The sequence below is a fragment of the Cryptotermes secundus genome, unplaced genomic scaffold (assembly GCF_002891405.2).
Source record: "Cryptotermes secundus unplaced genomic scaffold, Csec_1.0 scaffold3014, whole genome shotgun sequence".
NCBI classification, from domain to species: domain Eukaryota; kingdom Metazoa; phylum Arthropoda; class Insecta; order Blattodea; family Kalotermitidae; genus Cryptotermes; species Cryptotermes secundus.
The window spans coordinates 48,786-71,386 of NW_019738004.1; the positions used below are offsets into that span (position 1 = coordinate 48,786).

Sequence of the window (22,601 nt, forward strand, 5' to 3'; positions counted from 1 at the left end):
TATATATATATATATATATATATATGTTGTATTTAAATCAACATCTAGCAGTTAGAGTGTTAATGTACATAGAAAGTAGTAAATATAAATACAAACTCCATGGCTTTAGTCCACAAGCGAACTATACCGACCAAGTGAATGCCACTTGTCAGCAAAGTTAGTGCCAACTTTAGCGGATAGAGGGTGTCGCGTGGTCAGTGCAACGAATCCCCATGGCTGTTAATGTCTGTTTTCTATATAAATACACACTTTACAATTTAATAATGGAACTATGTAAATCACAGCACCTGAGGATGGCCCTATAAGGGTCGAAACACGCAGTGGAACGTAAGTTAATAAATTACAGTTGCGTTGATGGTGGAATTTGTATTATTATTCAATGTTATGTAGTCCAACATATAATTAGCATCATTTTTGAATAACCTGCTACCTCCATCTTCAGTTAAGATGGAAGAAGCACGTTCCTTTGAATTGCTGGTAACGGTCTACCAAACTGCCCTAGTATCACACCATAGAAAACAGCAATCTTCCATCATCATCATCATCATCATCATGTCCATAGGAGCCTGTGACAGGAACATATTCTAAGCCAGTTGAGCCCAATCCATGTCCACAGACCAGACTTCTTTAGAATAACTTCATATTATCCTCCCATCTATACCTAGGTTTTGCGAACTTTTCCCTTTCACTTCAGGTTTCCTGACTAAAATTCTGTACACATTTCTCACCTCCCCAATGGCCCACCCAGCTGATAAAAAATATTTCCATATATCCTACAGTTTACTTAGTCTCAAAAATGATCAAAGCTTTTTTTTTTCTTTCATTTTTGTGCGTCATGCAGCACATTTGGCATATTTAAGCTGCTTTTGCATTATATAAAATTCTTCCATGTAACTGTAGGTAAATGTACAGTAAAAGTAAAAGTAAGTAAAAAGTAAAGCTATCCCTGTACCAGGCCATGAAGGGCCATAGGCTTGTGAGATGTTGAGGGTCCCACATTATCCAGACAATCATCTCAAAAATGGCGTTAAGGTTGTCAGCCTTATGCGCCAGCTGCGCTTTACTCCCCAGGAAAATTATTTAATTAATTCCCGGTACTCATTTGAGTTGACCCCAGGGCCACACTGCGGCTGGAAGGATTAGGTCAATTGAAAAAAAATCCAATGACCTCATCGGGATTTGAACCACCGACCTTCCGGCTTGTAGCATAGTGCCTCAACCAGCTAAGCATTATGGTAGGGATGATGCATATGGTAGTGGAGGTATAGCTCCAGTCATTTTTAACCTCAGCGCTAGATGGACATGAGTGGTTAACTGTATGTTCTGACAAATACCCACCCAGGGAGAGTCCCTGGTATCCAGGCTCACCTACACAAAGTGGCAAAGAGAAAAATCTCAACCCCTGTTAGGAATTAAACCTTAAAGTTCCTTGCTTGTTCAGTCTATAGCCAAGGCCATTAGGCACTGACTTCCTGGTGCAGAGCCTTGGGTTCAAACCCAAGAAACTTCATGTAAGATTTTTGGTGAATGAAATGGAAGTGGAGCAGGCTTTTCTTTGATTTATGCTTCTTGACATCATTCCCCCACTGCTTCACACTCCCTCCTCACACCCGTCCCCAAGGTCTGCAATAGCCCTGAGCAGACAGCATATTATCACGCCTCTGATCTTATGTTCGGGGTTACATTCTTGACCCAGCATTTGGCAGGTTACAAAGTATGGAAGTTAGGTTTTGCATGGCGCATTACCTTCAGGGAAGAACATATCAAATGTATGAACACATGGGCCCTGGAAAGATATCTGACCAAAGAGAGACAAAATAAATGAACTTCTGAAGACATTACACAAAAAGAAATCTGTGATTTAGACAGACTGCCAATATTATTATGGTGATGAATATATAGGGGAGACAAGCAGGTTAGATGACAAAATAAGAAATGCACTCTGAATTTTTAACTGGGAAATGTCTGGAAATGATGGTCAAGGAGATGGGAAAGAATTAAGACTGATCATAGAGAAACAGGTTGTGAGGTATATGGAAATGGCTTAAGAATGTGTTCAATGGTCAGCTTTGGTATTATCTGTGTTGAACCTTTGGGCATTACTGCCAAAGAGTAAGTTAATTAAACAATGAGTTAAGTTCACAAATCCATGATAACCAAACACGCAACAGCAGTAATAAAATAATCAGGGAAGTGCAAGATGATCAACCAGATAAATAAGAAGACACAAAAACTGTGTTTCAGCGATAGTTAAGTTTTATATAAAGATTAAAGACCCAGATTCAATAAGATTGATGTGAATGATTACTTTGATCTACAGTATATTTTATGCACTGGATCATGATAGTTCAGGGAAAGCAATTAATATAGACTCAATTTTCAATCCAGACAAGTGAAATACGAAAAATTACCATCTCAACTGAAAAACAGCCATTTTCAATCCATATTGAACACCTTATTGGTTTATTCAGTGAACACAAATATTATATACACCACACAAAATCACATACTGAGCATTCAAAATATTAATTACTTACATACTTATATAAATCTGTGCAAAGCAAATTTAAATCTAAGTATCTTAAAATGTTATATCCATAACACACATTAACTTATAAATGTGTTCAGGAAGCTTCTCAAAAAACAAATTAAAATATATAACAAAAAGGTGTACTGCATGAATTTATACAACATCCCTTATTCTAAAACCAAGACAAAATACAAACATAACTACACCAAAATCAGCATTCCACAAAGATGCATTCATATGCCTATAACAAAAGCATTCATTCAAGACTGCAGGCACTACACTAGTCAAAAAAGTCACTGACTTCTACACTCAAACATGTTATATAGGTACTCCATTCAAAGACAGTGAAAGTAATGTAAATATTTACAAGCACCTACTTCACAATTCTTGTCAGTGGATAATTTCCACAATGTTGTCAGCATTTGTAATCATGCAGCAAAAGAACCTAATATAATCTTTTCCTTTAAATTAAAATAATTTTTATGTTCACTGAAGTTCAAAAAACAACTCACAAATCTAATGTATTAGTCTCACACAGCAGGAACACAACAACTGATGAATTTATGAAGAACACTTGGTAATAAGCGGACAGCATCTCACTGAACTACTATTTCTATTATGGTTTTATCATAAAACTGTATTTATGACTTACATTTCTAATGAATTACTTCAGGTATTTTCTTTTTCAATTTAGGCGCCAACTGTATTTTATGATTTCAATATGACTAAAATAACACTGTCATATATATATGAAGACTTACAGCATAAAACAAATATGAAAGTTGCAGTTAATTCTTTGCAAAGGGGCAGGGAAGCGTTACTTCTTAAGACTTTTTATGAGAAATAAAACCGGACCTTATCAAGACATGCCATGTTAAATCCTTCATACAAACAATACCAACATGGCAACATTCTAATTGTACAGTTCCAAAATATATAGATCTTAGGTTCATACGGTGACATACATTAAGATTCTGGGATGTGACGCCATACAGCTCAGTAGTTTAGTACTAACATTTTGGAGCAACCCGTCTTCAGCTTCCATCTGCCCTGAAGATGGTTGCAGGAGGTTCTTTGGAAACACTAGTACCTATCTACCAAACTGCATGGTGTCACATCCAAGAATGTGACCTAAATACGAAGTCTGATATTCCCCTACTTCTTTAGTTCAGAATTTTTAATTCCTTCCTATTGTTTATGAAAAATACGTTGGTACCATATCCCACAGGGGTGACCAAAAAAAATCCCTGATTTTAGATAACATGGTCATGGAGATGATCAATGTTTTATAACCTTTATTACTAAAATTAATGTTTGAAGAGAAAATTCCAATAAATTTAAAATATAAGACTGAATAAGTTTGAAATAAGCATGAAGAATGATCACTCTTTAGTGAAGAGAGTGAATTGCCATGCAGCCTACAACAGCAAATCATCATTGCACAGTGTCATTTTCACATTTCAGTTCCCTTTTAATAATATGAAAAATGAAACAGCTGTACAATGAGTAAACCTTTCCAGAGGTACCCGCTGCTGTCCATTCCAAGGAGTATTCATGTCACACATTTAGTGTACAGAGAAACCAACAATGAACCGGAGATATGGTTCTCACAGTGGTGAATATGGCAATTAGTGTCTTCTACAGTGCAATGCCATGTGGTCTGTCACATTGTTACCAATAGGTTGGACACCTGCTGACTCCATCTCCATGGTACACTCATGGCCCTCGGCCCTCGGACCTGTCCTCCCTCTCCAATATCTTTACCATACTGTCACGTGTTTATGGCTGCGTGGGCCCTCGGACCTGTCCTCCCTCTCCAATATCTTTACCATACTGTCACGTGTTTATGGCTGCGTGACTAATAATAACAGGTACTGGATTGGATGATTGGATTTGACACCTTCTTTTACAATCATTTTTAATCACAATCAATTACAATAACTCATAATAAATGGCTGCCTAAGACTCACTCCATTCTGACTGGACTACAACTGTCTTCTCGTTTAGTCTTCTCTTCACAGGCTGACTTCCAACTGATAACTGACATGGTTTAGAGTCAAGAGTTTCTTTAAGACTGTTGGTTTGCCGCCAATCAGTTTGTCTAGGTGACAAGCCCCTTGAGACTCACGACCAGTAATTTTATTTTCCAATTGAACATTTGCAGTTATAGTCCTTATGTAACACCCTCTCTGATGAGAGGATGGGTCTCTCACTTACAATTGCTGCTGGTTCTCGCCAGCACAGTCATTCTCTACCACATCTTACTGCCTCAGATTTGAGATGCCCCAACCTGGAGGGCCAGGTCCCCATATTTATATCCCCCAGGCACATGATGGCCTGGTTATACCCTCAGGCACTGGGCTCCCTTTTTGTTGCCTCCTACAACTCATAGGGCTATGGTGGGGGTATTCAACCCCATGACTTAGTTCTTATTTGAACAGCCGCTTATACAGTACATCGGTATCCTACCAAATGTTTGTTGATCAGCTGTTGATTCCACAGCAACGAGTTGGCTTCCAAGAATCTACATCTTTCATTTTCATAACCCAGGAAACGTGTTCATCAACTCGTTTCCTAGGAATAGGTCTACATGTCACAATATTTTTTTATGCTTGGTTCAGTCATCCACCCTGAAGATGGAGGTAGTACATTCCTTCAAAATATTGATTACCATCTGCCAGACTACAAAGCATCACATCCTTGAAAACAGTAAAGTTCTGTCTAATAGTTACTGTATAAATCTCAATGCACATTATTTTAACTTCACTGTAGTATCACATGAACTCAGAGCATCAGTTTCAAGAGTGAAGGGCACATTCAATCAGAATCTAACTCAATAAGAAAAAATTATGGTATTGTAAGATTTGAGGTTTTCACAGCGATACGTTCCTCCAAAACGTCAGTTCACACAAGATCTACATGGCGCCACACTCCAGAAGATGACATTCTTCAACTATGGTATTACGTACATTCTGGTATTGTACATAATTTCTGAAAACTCACAGCATGGCAAGTGAGAGAGTTAGGTGACTTGAGGATCTCTTTAGTGTGGCTGTTGAGATTACAGTTTCCTGGGACAAAATGCTATGTAGTTTGGCAGATGGGTACCAACTCTGACTCTTCTATCATGATTATCTGCTGGTCTTGATTATGGAACTATATGGCAAATGTAACACTAGAACTTCTTACAATATGACAATATTTTTACCTATAATTCATACAGATTTTCACTCAGTTTCTGAGTTTTATCAAACATGAATTCCTCCTCAAATCTCACCCTTATTTCTCTGAAATCAGTCTGAAATTTCTGATACTTGCCCAAATACAACTGACATTATTTAAAACGTCTATTTAAAGAATGTATTATATATCACAGTATGAGAACAAAGGAATTATATCCATAACATTGCAATGATGGACATAGTGACAGAACTCACCTGAAAATGTAAATTAATTATTACATATGTGAAACAAAAATTCTGGTCCACATTTAAGACAGAAACCCAGATGGGCAGACAACTGCAGACTGTGTGACTGCTGTATCACCAGTGTAACAAGGATTTTGTAGTACTAGAATATTTACAGAAGTGTTTTGATGTTTATGGAAATAATGGCTTGAAAACAACCCTACCTTCACCATATTCATCACACACACATATTACATTACTAAAATTTTCATGCTATGCAACCTTCTAACTGAAATCAATCCCACTCTTGTACTTTCATTCAAATATCCATACATTAACCTCAATTTAATTTAAATGATGTACACAGCACAGCTTATAGAATGTATGCACAGAACATCAAATTATACTCACATTTCATCAGATTTCTAAGGCCTTCATCAAATATCAAACCCACTTATTACAATTTATATGGTCACATGTTAGTGACTAGACATGGGGTTTGTAGTGGTAACTGGATTTATTGAATGCTTATAAACTGTAACTGCATGTAATTATAACGCTCTCACTAATTCTCTCACTCTGCTTCTCATTACGGCACATGCCAAGTCTCCTGCCTCTTTACTAGTTGCCTGGTAAAGGAGCACAACAAAGTCCTCTGCTTACATCCTCACTGCCCAGTGACTGTCTCACAACTACGCTAACTCATGGTATCACCAGCCAGCACTGACCATGACTCTATGTTATGACCAATGGTCAGTTGGCCAGTCTGTCTTGGTGTCAAGCACCCATCTGGGGCTTACAACCAGATTTCTTTTCTGTCTGACAGTTTTGTGTTTGTTGTTATTTATGTGCTGGTCCAGAAATTGTCTGTTGATATCAGTCATTATGTCACAATATTTAATGGGTGCATAAACTAGATCCTTGAATGCCACATTTACGAGACAGGTTATATTTTTATTTTGCCTTAATGTTATATTATTATTTATTACTAATTGATAGTATTCCTCATGATATGTTCATTAAGTTGTAGACAAGAATGCTACGCCAGTCTCAAGAAAACAGCACTCACTCAGAGTTCCAACTGCTTGAAGAAGACGGATTAAGGAACATTTAGTATGCTTTACATATATGAAACTTATGACAAACTGGCTATTACTTCTGTAACTGTTTAAACTTCATTTATGACTGGCTTCAGATTGAGTTAGCCATTCCAGATTTCAGCTGTGAGACAGTGCATGCGCACACTGAACACCAAACACTAAACAATCTGTCTGATAACAATCAGTGGTAACTACCTTCAGTACAGGGATTACAGTCCTTTGGTGCAGATCACTGTTGCGGTGTATCAACCTAGTCAAACAAACGAGTCTTCATGTACAAGATATTCCGTTAGTAAGGACCCTAATTTTTAAAATGAATACACTTTCTCGGTGTACACAGACACACAGATAAAATGTACAGTAGGTCTTTAATATTAGAATTAGCATATAACATTTCTTCCTGGCCACCATGTTATTAGATTTGAGGTTCTCACAGCAGAGACTATAAAGAGTTCTATTTTCTGTGATGTAATGCCATGCAGTCTGGTAAAAGTCTACCAACATTTTGGAGGAATGTCTCACCTTCATCTTTCTCCAAAATGTTTGATGACTTTTACTGGACTACATGGGGTGACAATCCACAAGGCACAGCAGCTCTATATGGTGTTGCTACTTTACACTCCCCCCCCCACAAAAAAGGTTGATTATTTTTTTGAAGATCTATTAACATACATGACTTCATGGTCCTAAATTAAATGGAGCTTGTGCCACTTCAACTACACAAATTTGTTGAGTGATTATTACCAACTGTAGGATATTAAAGAGTATGATGGTGTGGCCTTGAATATTCATACCAAGTTTTATGAAAATNATTACTGAAAATGGTCCAAATTATCATCCATTTTGTATATAACTATGATACTATCCTGTGATCAGAGAAAATTTCATCAGAATATTTACATATGTGTGGCTTAGTCTAACACTTTCTGCCTCATCTGGGTTCTTTATATAAAATAAATCATCAGTCAACCTCAAACTTTGAATTAAGTCTTTAAAGAATTCAACAAAAAACATAAGGACATCATTCTACTGAACTGAAAGCAGTGCTGACACACAAATCACACCCAAGACATATACAAACTACAAATGTGCAAAGCATATCATGCCTACATCCAGAAGCATGCACACATCAATACTGTAAATTAAGCACAACAGATCATTGAAGGTCACAATGCAAGGGCCAGATAATTGTGGTTCGCCCCTTAAGCAATACTGTAAATTTAGAAGCAGCAGAACAAACAAGGGAATTGTTAGGAAAGAAAATATACAGGAATTATATCAAATGCATTTCAGGATTAAATCAAGGGAAACGTGTGTGACTGAACATTCATCTCACACTTGCTGTATACTAGATGCATACCTGGGAGAGTGACATTTCAGGAAAAGCTGTTCATGTGTGCATAACAAATGACACCACTCCTCCATATGCCTTCGCAGTGTAGTGCTTAATTAGTTAACCACATGAACAACTTTACCTTTTTACGAGCAAAAGGAGAAAAATTTATGATTCTCCTTTACCTGGGTGACCATATTGGGATATGAAGTTGTCACTGAAGGCTGTATAAGCCTCAAAAAGAAAATTATGTTCTTAAAAAACTGATAAATACCTAACAATTACTCACATCAGCTAGCCATATAAACCAAATGACACAGTATCAATGAGATATCCTGAATTCTGATTGGTGTTCGTAAGTTCTTCACATGCATGTTAAAGCTTACCAAAAATGGACCCAACTAACCTTTATCATAACTATTCACGGACACAGCATTTGAAAATATAGCAAAACCACCATTTGAGGATATTTGGGAAGCAGTGTTTGTTTACACTTTAGTCTAGGCAGTATATCAGAAAAATTAACCAAATCATAATAGGAATTTCAGAATTCATATTTGTCAAAATCTCAATTCCAATGGTTTTTTTCTATTCTATTTTCTTCTTTTTCTACCTTTTCCTTCTATCTTCTCCATTTGGGGATACTGTACTTCTCCCTGTATTACACATGAGATACTAAAAATTGCTGTGTGAAGGTAAACTTGTCCCTGTGCTTAATTAATTTAGCACTGTTCCACAAAGACATATTTGGAAGAGGAGGTACTGCCTCATCAATCTTGTTCTTCATCCAGATTCATGCCCTGGCCACTTTACCCCTAGGAAATTTCCCCCAGTACCCATGGCATAGGAGGCCGGGTAAGCCCCAGAGCCAGTCTGAACGCTGCAGAGATGAGAAAAATCTTTCCCCTACCAGAAATTGCACCCTGCCTATCCAGCCATAGCCCATTGCTATGCTGACTCAGCTATCCGGACACCTATTAAAAGCCATATTATTAATGGAGCCTGAACATGACTCTGAGACCAATCCCTACAATAGGCCATGTTTAATATCAACACTGGTATTAAAGACATTTGACAGGTGTGCATTTGTTACATGGGAAGGTGGGCTGCTACACTGTGTAAGTTTGGAGTCGGCAATGAGGACAAAGCATCAGACAACAAAGCCAATTAGATCTTCTACCACCGCTCAACACACATAACTACTATGGTAGCAGGTGGTGGTGACTAAGGAAACACAAAGAGGAGTGTTAGTGTTTACCGATATTAGCTACCTCCCCATCCTTGTATTCAAACAAAAACAAGAACGTCTGCAAAGAACTAATGACCTTCTTTCCTTTCACTACACATTGAGTATTTGAAATGATATGGACTGCAGAGAAAACACTGACTCCAACAATTTTTCTATTGTTGCGTGTGTATTCATTGTCATAGGAATGTGTTTAGCAAGTCACTGCTTTGGTTAGTTGCTGGCTTCCCACCGCAGTGGCCCGGATTCGATCCCGGGTCTGGTCAAGTGGGATCTATGGTGGACAAAGTGGCGCTGGGTTGGGTTTCCTCTGAGTACTTCGATTTCCCATGCCAATCTTCATTCCATCAAATTCTCCATCATCATAATCACCCGGGGCCGCTGTGCCGAGTGGACTCAGTTGGACTACCCCCCCCCAAGCGAATTAAAAAAAGTCACTGTTTTGCAATGGTAGAGGGGGGGACAGACAGACAGCAAGGTCATCTCATAAGCCTCATTTTATTTTTTTTTTAAGATAAAGGATGGAGGCGAGATATGAGTAGAGGATAACGAGAATCGTTAAAGTTCAATTTCTGTCTAAGCACCCTAATTATCAAACCTACATTATTAATTAAAGTTCTAGTAAGTTTTCAGGGTCACACTGCAGTGAACATCAAGAATATGGTCTTCTAGAGGAACCAAGGATGGAAACATCTATTCTCCGAACTACTGCGTTTTGTTCGGAATATGAGACAATGGAAACAGTTCAGAAACCCAGTAATTGTAAGTGCAAAATACCCTAATCAGAAGAAAACCCTTTAGATGTGATTAATTATAATATCAGAGAAGTAATTTAGAGTTAAAAATACTGAATGCTCCAGCCAAGTCATGACCACAATTCCTTACCAGACCCTACAGTTCTCTTGCCAAGCAACAAAAGCTGCTGAGGCAGTGTAGACATATGAAATACAGAAATTATGACAAGTAACAAAATCTGTAAAGGGAAAATGATATTCTAACTTAAACTATAACTGCCCCTAACTCCACAGTCTTTCTTGACATGCTCCACTAGCCAAAAAATTCCTACAATTTTATAGAATCCAAAGGTTCATTATTATGTTCACAAGAGCCCATCACCGGCTCCTAGTCTGATCCAGGTGAATTCAGTCCACACCCTCCCAACCTATTTCTTTAAGCCCATTTTAATATTATCCTCCTATATATATATATATGACAATGTTTATAATCACAAAGTATGTTATCATTAACTTGTTCATAATTTTACATAACCCATAATCTGTGGAAGCTGAGTGAACCAGAATTTTCAAAATATTCAAACTCATGAAACTTACAATGAATTCGGAAAGCTTTCGAAGGAAGCAGCCATGGCTACAAGATTTGACTGATCGAAGAAAATAATAAAAATAAAAAATCCCATCCAAGATGGCCAGTTTTCTGACTATGTTTCAGACCACGGACCTTTTCATTATGAAGCTAGAGTTCTAATTACCTTACCACAATGAACAATGTGAGTATCATTCAAAATCATCATTATGCTTATGACTTGATAGTGGCGTTATTCAGTTCCTTCCTTGGAGTAACAGATGAAATTCTACACCCATACAAAACAACAGGTTATAAAGTACTTTTACATTCTAGTCTTCAGGTTCCTACAGCTGGAGCTTGCAGTGTGGCTTCTGTATTCAGAAGTGGGCAACATTGAATGTTGACAGTTTTCAATTTCAGCAAACCTTGAAACTGCCATCTTTAGGGTTAATGACTTGGGGAGGGATTTTAGCAGCTGCAACACAGTTCTCGCATTATGCAGTGCATTGGAAGTGAAGCAAGAGCCGTCAAAACCACCTCCCAAAGTCGTCAACCCTGAAGATGGTGACTACAACATCTGCCAAAATATCATAAAATCCTTGATATTCAGTGCGGCATAGTCCTGAAGGCCGAGGCCACAGAATAGTGTTATATATTCTAATCTTCATATTTCTGAGAGGAGATTCAAGTACTTAATAATCATAAAAAATAGGAGATCAATAATTATGGCCCCAATGTCCTATGACATTGCGCAAGTCTTAAGAACAAGGTTCCTACTATGACAATTTCGACCGTCTTGTTCCATGACCCCAAAACAATGATTTCTGGTCCCATCACCAGCCACACGTGCGTTGTGCAGTGAATGTGGGAGGACTAGACGGTGGTCTCCAGTACCTCTTGTGTGGGGAGTGCGATGAGAGGCGTTGGTTCAGCAACCACAGTGCGACGTGTCAGCTCCGGGTCAGGCCACGTAGCTGACGAGACTCCAGTCAGAGGAGAATTGTGTGTTGATACTGATATGCCAGAAGACAGCACCGAATCATTGGAGCTTGATGCCCGCCTCCGCATCGACTCCTCTGAGGAACTTGATTTGAGCAGTTCATGCTTATCACGGTCCTCATCCCTGAAACATCACACAAATGCTGTCACTGGTCCCAACACAAGCTCACAGACCAAGATGGCTGACACAGAAGACAAAGTCCAAACTCATCACGTTAATATTTATGTTTGCATAAAAGGTACAGTGAAGTTGTCCCTTGCTTAAGTAATTAAGCACTATGCCATGAAAGCATATGGGGGAGTGGATGTATAGATCCATATTTTCTTGACCTTGGCACTAGTTGGAGGTGAGTGGTTAGCTACACACCCCGGCCACTTTACCCCCAGACAAAGAGCCCCTGGTACCCCTTGTATAGGAAGCTGCTTGGGCCCCAGAGCCAGCCTGGGCAACATGGAGAACAGAAAATTCCTAACCTTACTGGACTTGAACTCTGAACCCTTGGTCATCCAGTCCATAGCCAGTTGCTATACCAACTGCACTGTCCTGGCTTTATGTTTGTGTAGATTAGTTAATGACATTTTCGGCACCTCAGAGTTGAATAACTGGATGATAATGAATTTGAAGGAATGCACAAGCAAGTGGTCATGGCCTAATTTAAGGTCCTAGCCCAGAACTTGGTCTTGGGGGATTCGGTAAATTACAGAAATCTCAGCCATGTTAACTGGTGAGACTAAGTAACCTCAGGTTATAGGATGACTGATGAATTCAAAAGGATGTGCAAGGAAGTCATTGTGGCCTAACTGTGGAATATCCCAGCATTTGCTTGGAGGCAGTGGGAAAAATCACAAAAGAAACCTCAATTGGGAGAGTTGATGCCTCACCTGAGATTTCAATAAAGTTCTCCATGAATACAAGTGTACGGCATTACTTACAGACCAGCCTCTTCTGTGGTTAACAGGAGTTCTGGCCGAAGTATGATCCAGCCATTTATTCTTCCCTTAATGTGAAAGAGCAAGTACCATATCCATACAAAACACCTGATAATATCAAAATTCTGTATTGCGAACAATGTGTGAGGAAAATAAACAGCATTAAATTACACCCAACTTAAAGCCAAATACCAGAGAAACTGGTGTGACCTTTGAAGCACATATATCATTAGATAGATGAGATGTGACGGACATGTTCATGTTTCTGCATGAATTCAATGGATTACACTCACTTAATTTTGAGCATAATATATTTGTCTGGTATGAGGCCCTCCTGCCCATTGACACTGCCTCGCCACCAGTCATTGGACACCTGGGAGAACAAGATGACATTGTCGCCCTTCTTGAAACTCAGCTCACGTTCAGAGCGAGCCATGAAATCAAACTGCGCTGTGGCTTCTAGGCACTCAGATTCTGCAACATGAGAACTCACGTCACATTGTGTCTTTTTATTCAATAAATTAGTTCATGATTCGCACAAAGCACATTACAATTTTAACAGAAATTTGCTAAAAACAAATTACATCAAAAATACTTACTCCCAATATCTTGAATATTTCTGAAAAGACAGTCACGTTTATATTAAGATATAAAATTTGATAGAAGGGCCATATTTATCAAATGGTGCTCCTGTCTACAAGGTTCCTTTTGGCAAATGTGGGCACTGATACTGCCTCAAACATACTTTTGATGCTGTCTTCTTATTCTTATATTCATAACTATTTACTAACATCAGTTAATCAACTATAAAAATATAATCAATTTTATATGTGCACAAAAACTCTCATGGCTTGGCCAAGTAGTTCAAATGCCAACCAACAGTTCAAATAAAAGCCTGTACTCATGGAAACCATTACGTACAAGACCAGTGGGCAGACCGAAAATAGGATGGGAGGATGATGTTAAAGCTGACATTAAGAAGCTGAAGGTACCAAACTGGAAGATAACTGTCCAGGACAGGACAAAGTGGAAAGGTGTGGTTGAGAAGACCAAAACTTGACATGAGTTGTAGCGTCAAAATAGATGATTTGCTAACATAAGCATTGAAAACAGCAAAACTATGACGATACAGTACATCAACAGTCAGTACTACAATACAATAAAATAAGATGCAACAAGCTCAATTACAAAGGCCACTTTACATAGTAAATCTTAATTCCCGTATATAATATCCTCTTGCATCTTCTGACCACAACACACACAATAACTCCAGACATTTTCCAAGGGATTAAGTGTCTTATGGACCAAAAAATATGAAAAATGTTCATGTGCTTTTGTTTATCTAAGAATCATGCATCATGTTCATGAGTTATATAATACAAAATGGCCATGACATAGATCAGGTGAGTAGATGGTGGCTTCTCATTATGGAGGCTCAGGTTCAATCCCAGATGCTTTCATGTGAGATTCATGGTGAATGAAGGCTTTTCTCCAAATGTTTTTAATTTTATCTGACAGTCATCATTCCACAATTGGTCCTTACTCACCTATCACCACCCCTTGAGGTACGCAACAGCCCTAACCAGACATCACAGTACCACTTCCATCTCAGACTTCATACTGGACTGATTAAAGGGTAAGGGATATAATTGTGTATCACCAAATGACAGGAGTCTGTGAATGACAAATAATTCCTTCAGTTGTACAACTGTTGGACTCAGTCCAATTTCGGACTTGATATTCCGAGTCCTCAGAAAGGTGGAGTGTCATCATTAGTTCATCTCTGCGTACATAGTACACACTGTAGCAGAACAGTGCACTCACCATCTTCTGAAGGATAAACTTCAGAATCCATATCTTCCTGGACGTGATCCGAAGGAGAGTCACCAACATCACTGCAACACAATTACAAATGTAGGATAAATTAAGAGTTGCCCCTGTGCCTGAGCACCAAGTCACAAAAAGCTCCACATATTTTCAACCTCAGCATTAGATGGTATTCTGACATGATGCCTGAAGGCAGGAACAGTGGAGCAGGAGGAGAAGTCAACTGCTAGGCAACGGCTCAGTACACAAATTTCCCTAGCAACGGATATGGAAGCAACAACAGAAGAATTGCTGGGAACAATAGTTTCTATCTGGTCTGTGCAAAGTGATATTCTAAAGGAAAGTTCAGTTGAGAATCAGTAGTCGAGTTCTGAAGTTCCAAGGAAGCAGTTAGTCGACGTCTTAGCTCTGCAAGGAAGGCTGAGAAATGGTGCTGTGAGTTCAGCTGGCAGTTGGGCTGTGAAGTGAAGATTTTACATGTGCTACAATTCAGTGAGACTAAAGGCCCACCGAGGAAACTGGCAAGCACAACGCAACCGCAATTTCCAAGAAAAAATCGCCGATTTTGAGTAGACAACTGGTTTCCAGATTAGCAGGAGAACACTTACTTACTTACTTACTTACTTACTTACTTACTCATGGAGCTGAGCCCTTCTGAGGAGCCGCCAATTCTGCAGCTACTCAAGAATTTTCCAGCATTTTATGGAACCCGAAGGTTCATTACTGTGTTCACAAGAGCCCTCCACTGGTCCCTATCCTGAGCCACATAAATCCAATCCATACCATCCCATCCTATCTCTCTAAGATCCATTTTAATACTGTCCACCCACCTATGCCTTGATCTTCCCAGTGGGCTCTTACCTTCTGCCTTTCCCAAAAATATCCTATATGCATTCCTCATCTCCCCCATTCATGCTACATGCCCTGCTCACCTCATCCTCCTTGACCTGATCATTCTAATTATATTTGGAGAAGGGTACAAGTCATGAAGCTCCTCATTATGCAGTTTTCTCCAACCTCCTGTCACTTCATCTCTCTTCAGTGCAAATATTCTCCTCAACACCCTGTTTTCGAACTCCCTCAGTCTATGTTCCTCCCTTAATGTCAGAGACCAAGTTTCACACTCACACAGGACCAGAGACAAAATTATAGTTTTGTATATTCTAATTTTTATGTTTTTGGACAGCAGACAAGAAGACAAAGGGTTCTAGACTGAATGGTAGCAAGCATTACCCGAGTTCAATCAGAAGAACACTAAGGAAACTTGTGTTTGATTAGTTATTCACATCATGTTAAGTGGGTATGTTCGTCCAACGTAATACACAATTGTATTTTTTAATTTCGTGCACTCACCTTCTGCAATGTAAGATAATAATCCTGATCCTGTCATAATATGGTATCGGTTGAGAAGGCGTGAAAAGAAAGGATGATGACCATAAGGGATATACTGGGATGTTAATTAATTTATTTTAATGAATGTTAATTTATTTTAACCAGGAAATATCGCGTTCACACACGATACCAAATTCTGGCATACAGTGCAACAATTTTAGCAAGATAGAAGACACCTGATGACGGCCGTATATAGCCAAACCATGTAATGTGTAAGAAGGGTGACTATATAATGAGTTGTATTTAAGACGGAAATATATGTGAAATAAATAATATATTAATGCAACATGCTGCTTAAATACAATATTAGGAAAAGAAAACATTGTGTGCATCCGTTCTTCTGTGGCAATTTAAACTGACGCGCTTGTATTGTTTCGAAAGTACTTACTCCTTCGTCTAATGAGAAATTCCATCCAAAGTCTATTCTACTTTGTTCCGCCTGGCATAGCCTGGGTGGCGTTTCTCATATATGCCAGGCTCTTGCTCAATTAACTGCACAAAAACAAAATTAGCGGCTTCGTCAACCTTTCGTGCATCACGAAACAAATGAATCAACGACGCGCGTTATAGAACAGCTGACACTACGAAACCACGCGGCAAAGCAATTACGAGAAGACTGGCATGCTCCGTTGCCTCGAAGTTGAGTTTCTCAGTCTTCCAGCGAGTTGCGTTGCCGTTTCCTCAATTTGCGCTGCTCCATTCAGTAACATGTGTTTAACTCAGGCTGATAACAATTCTCGGAAATTGCGGTTGCGTTGCGGTTTACGGTTTCCTTAGTGGGCCCTCTCCCTAAGAGTTACAAAAATTATTGCAAATACTTCGGGGCGATCAACAAAAACTGAATGGCCGAACCCCCTGTAAAACTGGCAGTGTCAACTGGTCAAAGTGCATATAAATTTCATCATGTTGGCTGAAATTTTATTCGTGTTATATCACAACAAGCATATGACCCATCAAGGAGGATGGACAAAATAATTTCTTTCTTCCTTTCCTTTATTCCTTTTCTACCTTTATTTCCTATTTCCCCGTGATCGTTTTTCTGTCCTTTAATTTATCCATCCCATCCTAATTCCTCTCCTCCTTTCTTCCTTCTTCTCCTTCACACAAAATCACTTCCCTCGCCACTGTTTTTCCGTTCCTCTTTCCCCTCAACTCCGCCAATTCTCTCTTCGGCATTCCTCTCCATCCCTAAAAGTTGCCCGTCTAATTGTCACTCATCCTTCCTTTCTTCTATTCCTTCATATTCAAACAGTTCCGCTTATGGGACGCATGGAACATTCCACTCATAGCCTTGTCTAAATCATAGTTCATTATATAGATTCATAAGCCTATGGCTGGAAATCGGAACTTTTATTGAAATCTCCTATGAAGTTTCAAGAAATCTGTCCAGCGGTTTAGAGGATGATAATAGGCGACAGGCATATATATATACGTATATAACTTACACATGAGGCCCTCCTCTTGCCTACTTTGGAAGAAAACTTTGAAATGAGCGAATTCCTCAGCTGAGGTAAGGTACAAGTAAAGCTATCTCTGTAAGAGGTCGTGAAGGCCCGTGAAAGCCCATAGGGTTGTGAGATGCTTCCACATTACCTCTACACAATTGGCTCACAGATTGTCCTTTAACCCCCAGGAAGATTCCTGGTACTCATTTCTGTTAGAGGCTGAGTCGATCCCGGGGCCATAGTGCATCTGGAAGGATTAGGTAAATTGAAAACATCCACCTCTTCGGGACTCGAGCCCGCGACCTCCCGGCTTATAGCACAGTTCCCCCACCCCTCAGTAGAGGTAATTTGGTTTTTATTCCGACTCATACTTTTAGGAATAGCTCCTAGACATATAGGTACTTTGGAGAAGCCTCTCCTGGAAGGAGAATGTGGCATGTAATCATCATATGTGGGTGTGTTTATAAATACATATATGGAGGGCCGCGCCATAGCTCAAGCGGTTAGTCGCTGGCTGCCACCGCGGGGGCCCGGCTTCGATCCCGGGGTCTGGTCATGTGGGATTTGTGGCGGACGAAGTGGCGCTGAGGCAGGTTTTCTCCGAGTACTTCGGTTTCCCCTGCCAATCTTCATTCCACAAATTGCTTCACAATCACCCTCATCATTCATCTGGGGCTGGTACAATACGCCAGAAGTGGCCGCAGTACAAGGGACTTAGTCCCACCCCACTAGCAATAAAAAAAGAGACATATATAAACTTGATTTCGCGTGGCTTGCATCGTACGAAATCTCTGAATTGCCTGCAGTCGGCCGAGGATTCGAAGCAGATACCTACTGAATACCGCTGAATACTATATACTTCATGGCGTCGAATGTGAAAAATTACGAAGAAGAAGTATAAATGGCAGCGGGAGAAGTAAAGGAGGAGAGGAACGTAAGCAAAGAGAGGAAGTAAAGAAACAAGATAGAATTATTGTAAGCTACTTGAAGTTCATAGTCTGGGTCACTCCATCAAACAGAGTTAAACAGTTGGTAAATAAATGTGACATGAATTTCTTCATGGGAGATTTCCTTAAACCTGTTCTCACGTTCCAGCTCCCTGGGACAATTCGGTCTTCAGAAGTTGTGCTTCTCACAGCACTGCTGTATGTTATTTGATCTGCAGAAACGGATGGACTGGCGATAACCAACCTGACACCAGCTTGCAGCAGTGCGAGAGGATGGAAGGAGGGTTGTATGCCAGCACCCGGGCTAGTCGTTCGCTTGCTCTGCTTAGTTCGCTGTCTCTAGATTTGTTTCTATGCAAGAGTCCATCCAGAGGCGGATGTTTCGTTAGACAACACTTTCCTTTCATTGCTAGTGGGGTGGAACTAAGTCCCTTGTACTGCGGCCACTTCTGGCCTATTGTACCAGCCCCTGATGATACGTGAGGGTGATTGTGGAGCAATTGGTGTAATGAAGATTGGCAGGGGAAACCGAAGTACTCGGAGAAAACCTGCCCCAGAGCCACTTTGTCCACCACAAACCCCACTTGACCAGATCCCGGGATCGAACCCGGGCCGCCGCGGTGGGAAGCCAGCGCCTAGCCGCTTGAGCTATGGCGCGGCCCTAGATAACACTATACACTGCCCCTTTTAGCCTACTTTCCTTGTTCTTAAAAAAGAAAAATGAATTAGGCATATGCGATCTCCATGCTGTCTGTGTATCCCCCACCCCCATCAGCTTCTGAATGGCTGAACCAATGTTTATGAAACCTGGTGTGTGTATATCATGGCACGTGAGCTCATTTCAGCGGCAGACTTCATGAATCCCTCCATCCTGTCTGTGTGTCTACATGTGTGGCCCTCCTGTCTGGCTATTTTATTTTTATTTCATTTATTTGTGATTTGTTAAATGAAGCCACCACTAACTCAGAACTTTTAGGGTCAAATGATCGAATTACATCGATTCGTGATCTGAAAAAGATTACAGATGCCACCAAACCGACATTTTCATGGAGGAACTGAGGAAATCCAGGGAAAATATAATTCAGGATGGGCAATGTTCCGGCCTCAATTCGAACCGAGCACTTCTCGAATACAACTCAGAAGCGTTACCGACTGAGCCACCTTGCTCGAGTCCTCACTTCATCAACTAGACCATCACTAATAGAAGAACGATGTGTCTAATAAAGTTTAGTATTGATTATAGGAGCATAAAGCTATTAAAACATATTACAAAACAGATACATATTACTTATGCATCCCCGAACATTCCTGAACTACAAATCAGGGCAAGAAGGCGTATAGAGCACATAAAGGCAAAACTCCATTCATTCCTCATCACAACACACATATTCAGGTCGAGTGTCCAGCTTCAGGCTCCGGTCCTTCATCTCCAACGAAATATATTCTTGTTTGTTCATTCCATTGCTTTATGACGCTGTGGTCTAGTTACTTGCCACCTCCATATATTTATATTACATTCGGCAGGCTGATTGCAAATGATATATATGAGAGTATGTCGTATGGTCGTGGCCTACTTAGGCGCGTCCACATTACTCGTGCTCGTGCTCGTAAATCTTCGTCCGCACTACTTCAGTTGCTCGCCAGGCTTCGGCGCGCAAGAATCCGTATATTTACTCGTAGTGTGTATAGGCTGTAGTCGTATTTTAATTTATTGGCTATAGTTTTTAAATTAAAAATTAAAAATTTGCTTGTCTCGTGACATGTCATATCGTCCACATTACTCGCGAGCATAGCGAGTCACACGAGGACGAGTAATGTGGACGCGTCTTAAGGAACACCACTCAGTCAGCATAACCGAAATAGAGCTGGTGACGTCACCGATACGAAACAAGCCTGACAACCAGTACACCCGATACCCACTCGACAACGGCCGGGCACAATGAACAGAGACACCCTCTGTCCACAGCGAGGCTTGCACACCGGCAGTCCCGTCTGTCGACTGGAAAATGGACAGAGATCTCTAGTTTGAGCTTACGCAAGAAGATAGTGACAGGATTTGTTTCGTCATTTTCCTAAATTACTTCGTCAGAATTAGGGGTAATAACTTAAAATAGGTCACACCCACTTCCACATGTTTCCAATTAGCCGGTCACAATCCCATCAACAATCTAAACTATACAAGCAGTTAGAAAAGCGTCGTTAAATAACTTGGGCATGATTCATAACATCAAGTTCCCAGCAGGGAGCCAGGGGCGTGCTAATTATCGGGAGGTGCAGCTGGACACGAGATCGGGGCGCAGACTCTTATGTGCCCATTAGATTAGCGGCCCATTTGACACTGTGACAAGTACATGAAGTGAAGTATAGTAAGAGTTTAATTCATTCTGGTAGAGGGGCCCAGCCGGTCACGGTAGCCGAGCGGTCTAAGGCATGTACTGTCTTCGCTCGCTTGGAAACCGGGATCGTGGGTTCGAATCCCACTCAGGGCATGGATGTTTAGTTTGTGTGTGTGTGCGTTTTTCTGTGTTTGTGTACAGATAGAGACCTTGCGACGAGCTGATCACCCGCCCAAGGAGTCCTACCGAATGTGTAAGATCTAGAAAAACCGAAGTGAACGGAGAAGTTCATGGAGGTAGGCCTAGGCCCACTGGGGCTGTAGTGCCAAGGGAAAAAAAAGGGCCCAACGTTTTAAAAACCATGCCTTTAAGAACCAGGTTAATATTTTTCCCATCCAACTTTAGATCTTCCAAGAACTTTCTTTCCATTACATTTTCCTATAAAATCCTGCATCTCTAATTTCTACCTTCCAAGCTACATGCCCAGTCCATCATAACATATAAAAACTAGACAACCCGTAAAATCCTTCAGTGTTCTCTTGCGCTAACTCTTCTTATAGCCACATATTTTCCTGAACACGATGGTCTCGAACACTTGTAATTAATTCCTTCCCTTGAAGCAGAAGCCATGTTTTAAAGCCGTACAGAACAGTTAGTGAAGTTTTATATTGCCAATTGTTATCCTTTTCGAATATATGCGTGATTACGAACACTTTGACTATGCGTTTATGATTTATTAAAAACTCAGGAAATCAACGCCGATCACAGTGGCATGAACTGTCTTCGCCTGCGCAAACACTGGGGTCGTGGTTTCGATTCCCACTCGAGACATGGATGTCTTTCTACGTTTATCCTGTGTTTGTGTTGCCCTGTGTAGGTAGCGTCCTTGCGACAGGCTGGTCCACAGTCCAAGGAGTCCTGCCGACTGCATAAATATTGAGAAACTGAAGTGAAACGACGCCTTTCGCGAATGCTTCGTGTGCTTCAGAGAGTACAACAGAATATGAATGAATTGATGAGGAAATCAACAATTGAACTGTCTATTTTACGTAAGATTTGAGGTTTTCACGGCGGTGATTATGAAGAATGTCGTCTTCTGGGATGTGGCGCCGTGTAGATATTGTGTGAACAGACATTTCGGAGGAACGCATCGCCTCCATCTTCAGGGTAGAAAAAATTCTCGAGTGAGGTACAAGTCTGCAGCTACCTCCTGCTCACGCTGATTCCTCTGCCCTGAAGACGTTCCTCCGAAACGTCGGTTCGCACAAAATGTACACGGTGCCACATCCCAGAAGACGGAATTCTTCATTATCTACTTTAATATTATCTTCTGAGTCTCCCTATCTCCCTTTCTTCCATGACGAATTTGAATCACAATTGTGTATACGTTAATTTACTTTTCAAGTGTGCTATGTGCTCCCAATTTAATTGCGTCGTTCTAACATCAGCTCTGATAAGCTGGTATAGCCCTGTCAGTAACATAACAGGCCCTGGGACTGGAAAACCGTGGTTCGATCACCAGCAGAACAAGCATTTTCTCTTTGCATTCGCCTCCAAAAGTCTGCCGGATGTGGGGGCACAAAATGAGTATGGTAAGGTCCTTTCTTACAGGGCTTGTCACAATCCTTCATGTACTTCGAGAATGACCTCCACGCCACTATACACGTCCAGAGCGTACAATTTCCGACGTGGAAGTAAATTTATCGTTATTTTTATTTTTAATATTCAGCTCGAGAACTTAAGAATCGCCAAATGTTATGTCTGTCATTATCTTCATTTATCTCTCCCGCGTCGAAAATTCCCT

The 22,601-nt window shown here is 40.3% G+C and overlaps 1 protein-coding gene and 1 long non-coding RNA gene across 2 annotated transcripts in view; both read right to left on the reverse strand.

Moving 5' to 3' along the window:
• The window catches only part of LOC111870669 (SLIT-ROBO Rho GTPase-activating protein 1), a gene marked incomplete at its 5' end in the record, with an annotated part of 30,947 nt that extends 16,202 nt beyond the window's left edge, over positions 1 to 14,745 (reverse strand). The window contains 3 exon segments of the mRNA XM_023863138.2: positions 11,816 to 12,044; positions 13,144 to 13,324; positions 14,675 to 14,745. Of these exon segments, the coding sequence (XP_023718906.2) occupies positions 11,816 to 12,044; positions 13,144 to 13,324; positions 14,675 to 14,745 (481 nt within the window).
• On the reverse strand, positions 2,434 to 4,434 carry LOC117282811. Its single transcript, XR_004513693.1, has 2 exons — positions 4,334 to 4,434; positions 2,434 to 4,268 (listed from the first exon to the last, which is right to left on the reverse strand). It is a non-coding gene; the product is annotated as an uncharacterized LOC117282811 (long non-coding RNA).
• Positions 14,746 to 22,601: the final 7,856 nt, after the last annotated feature.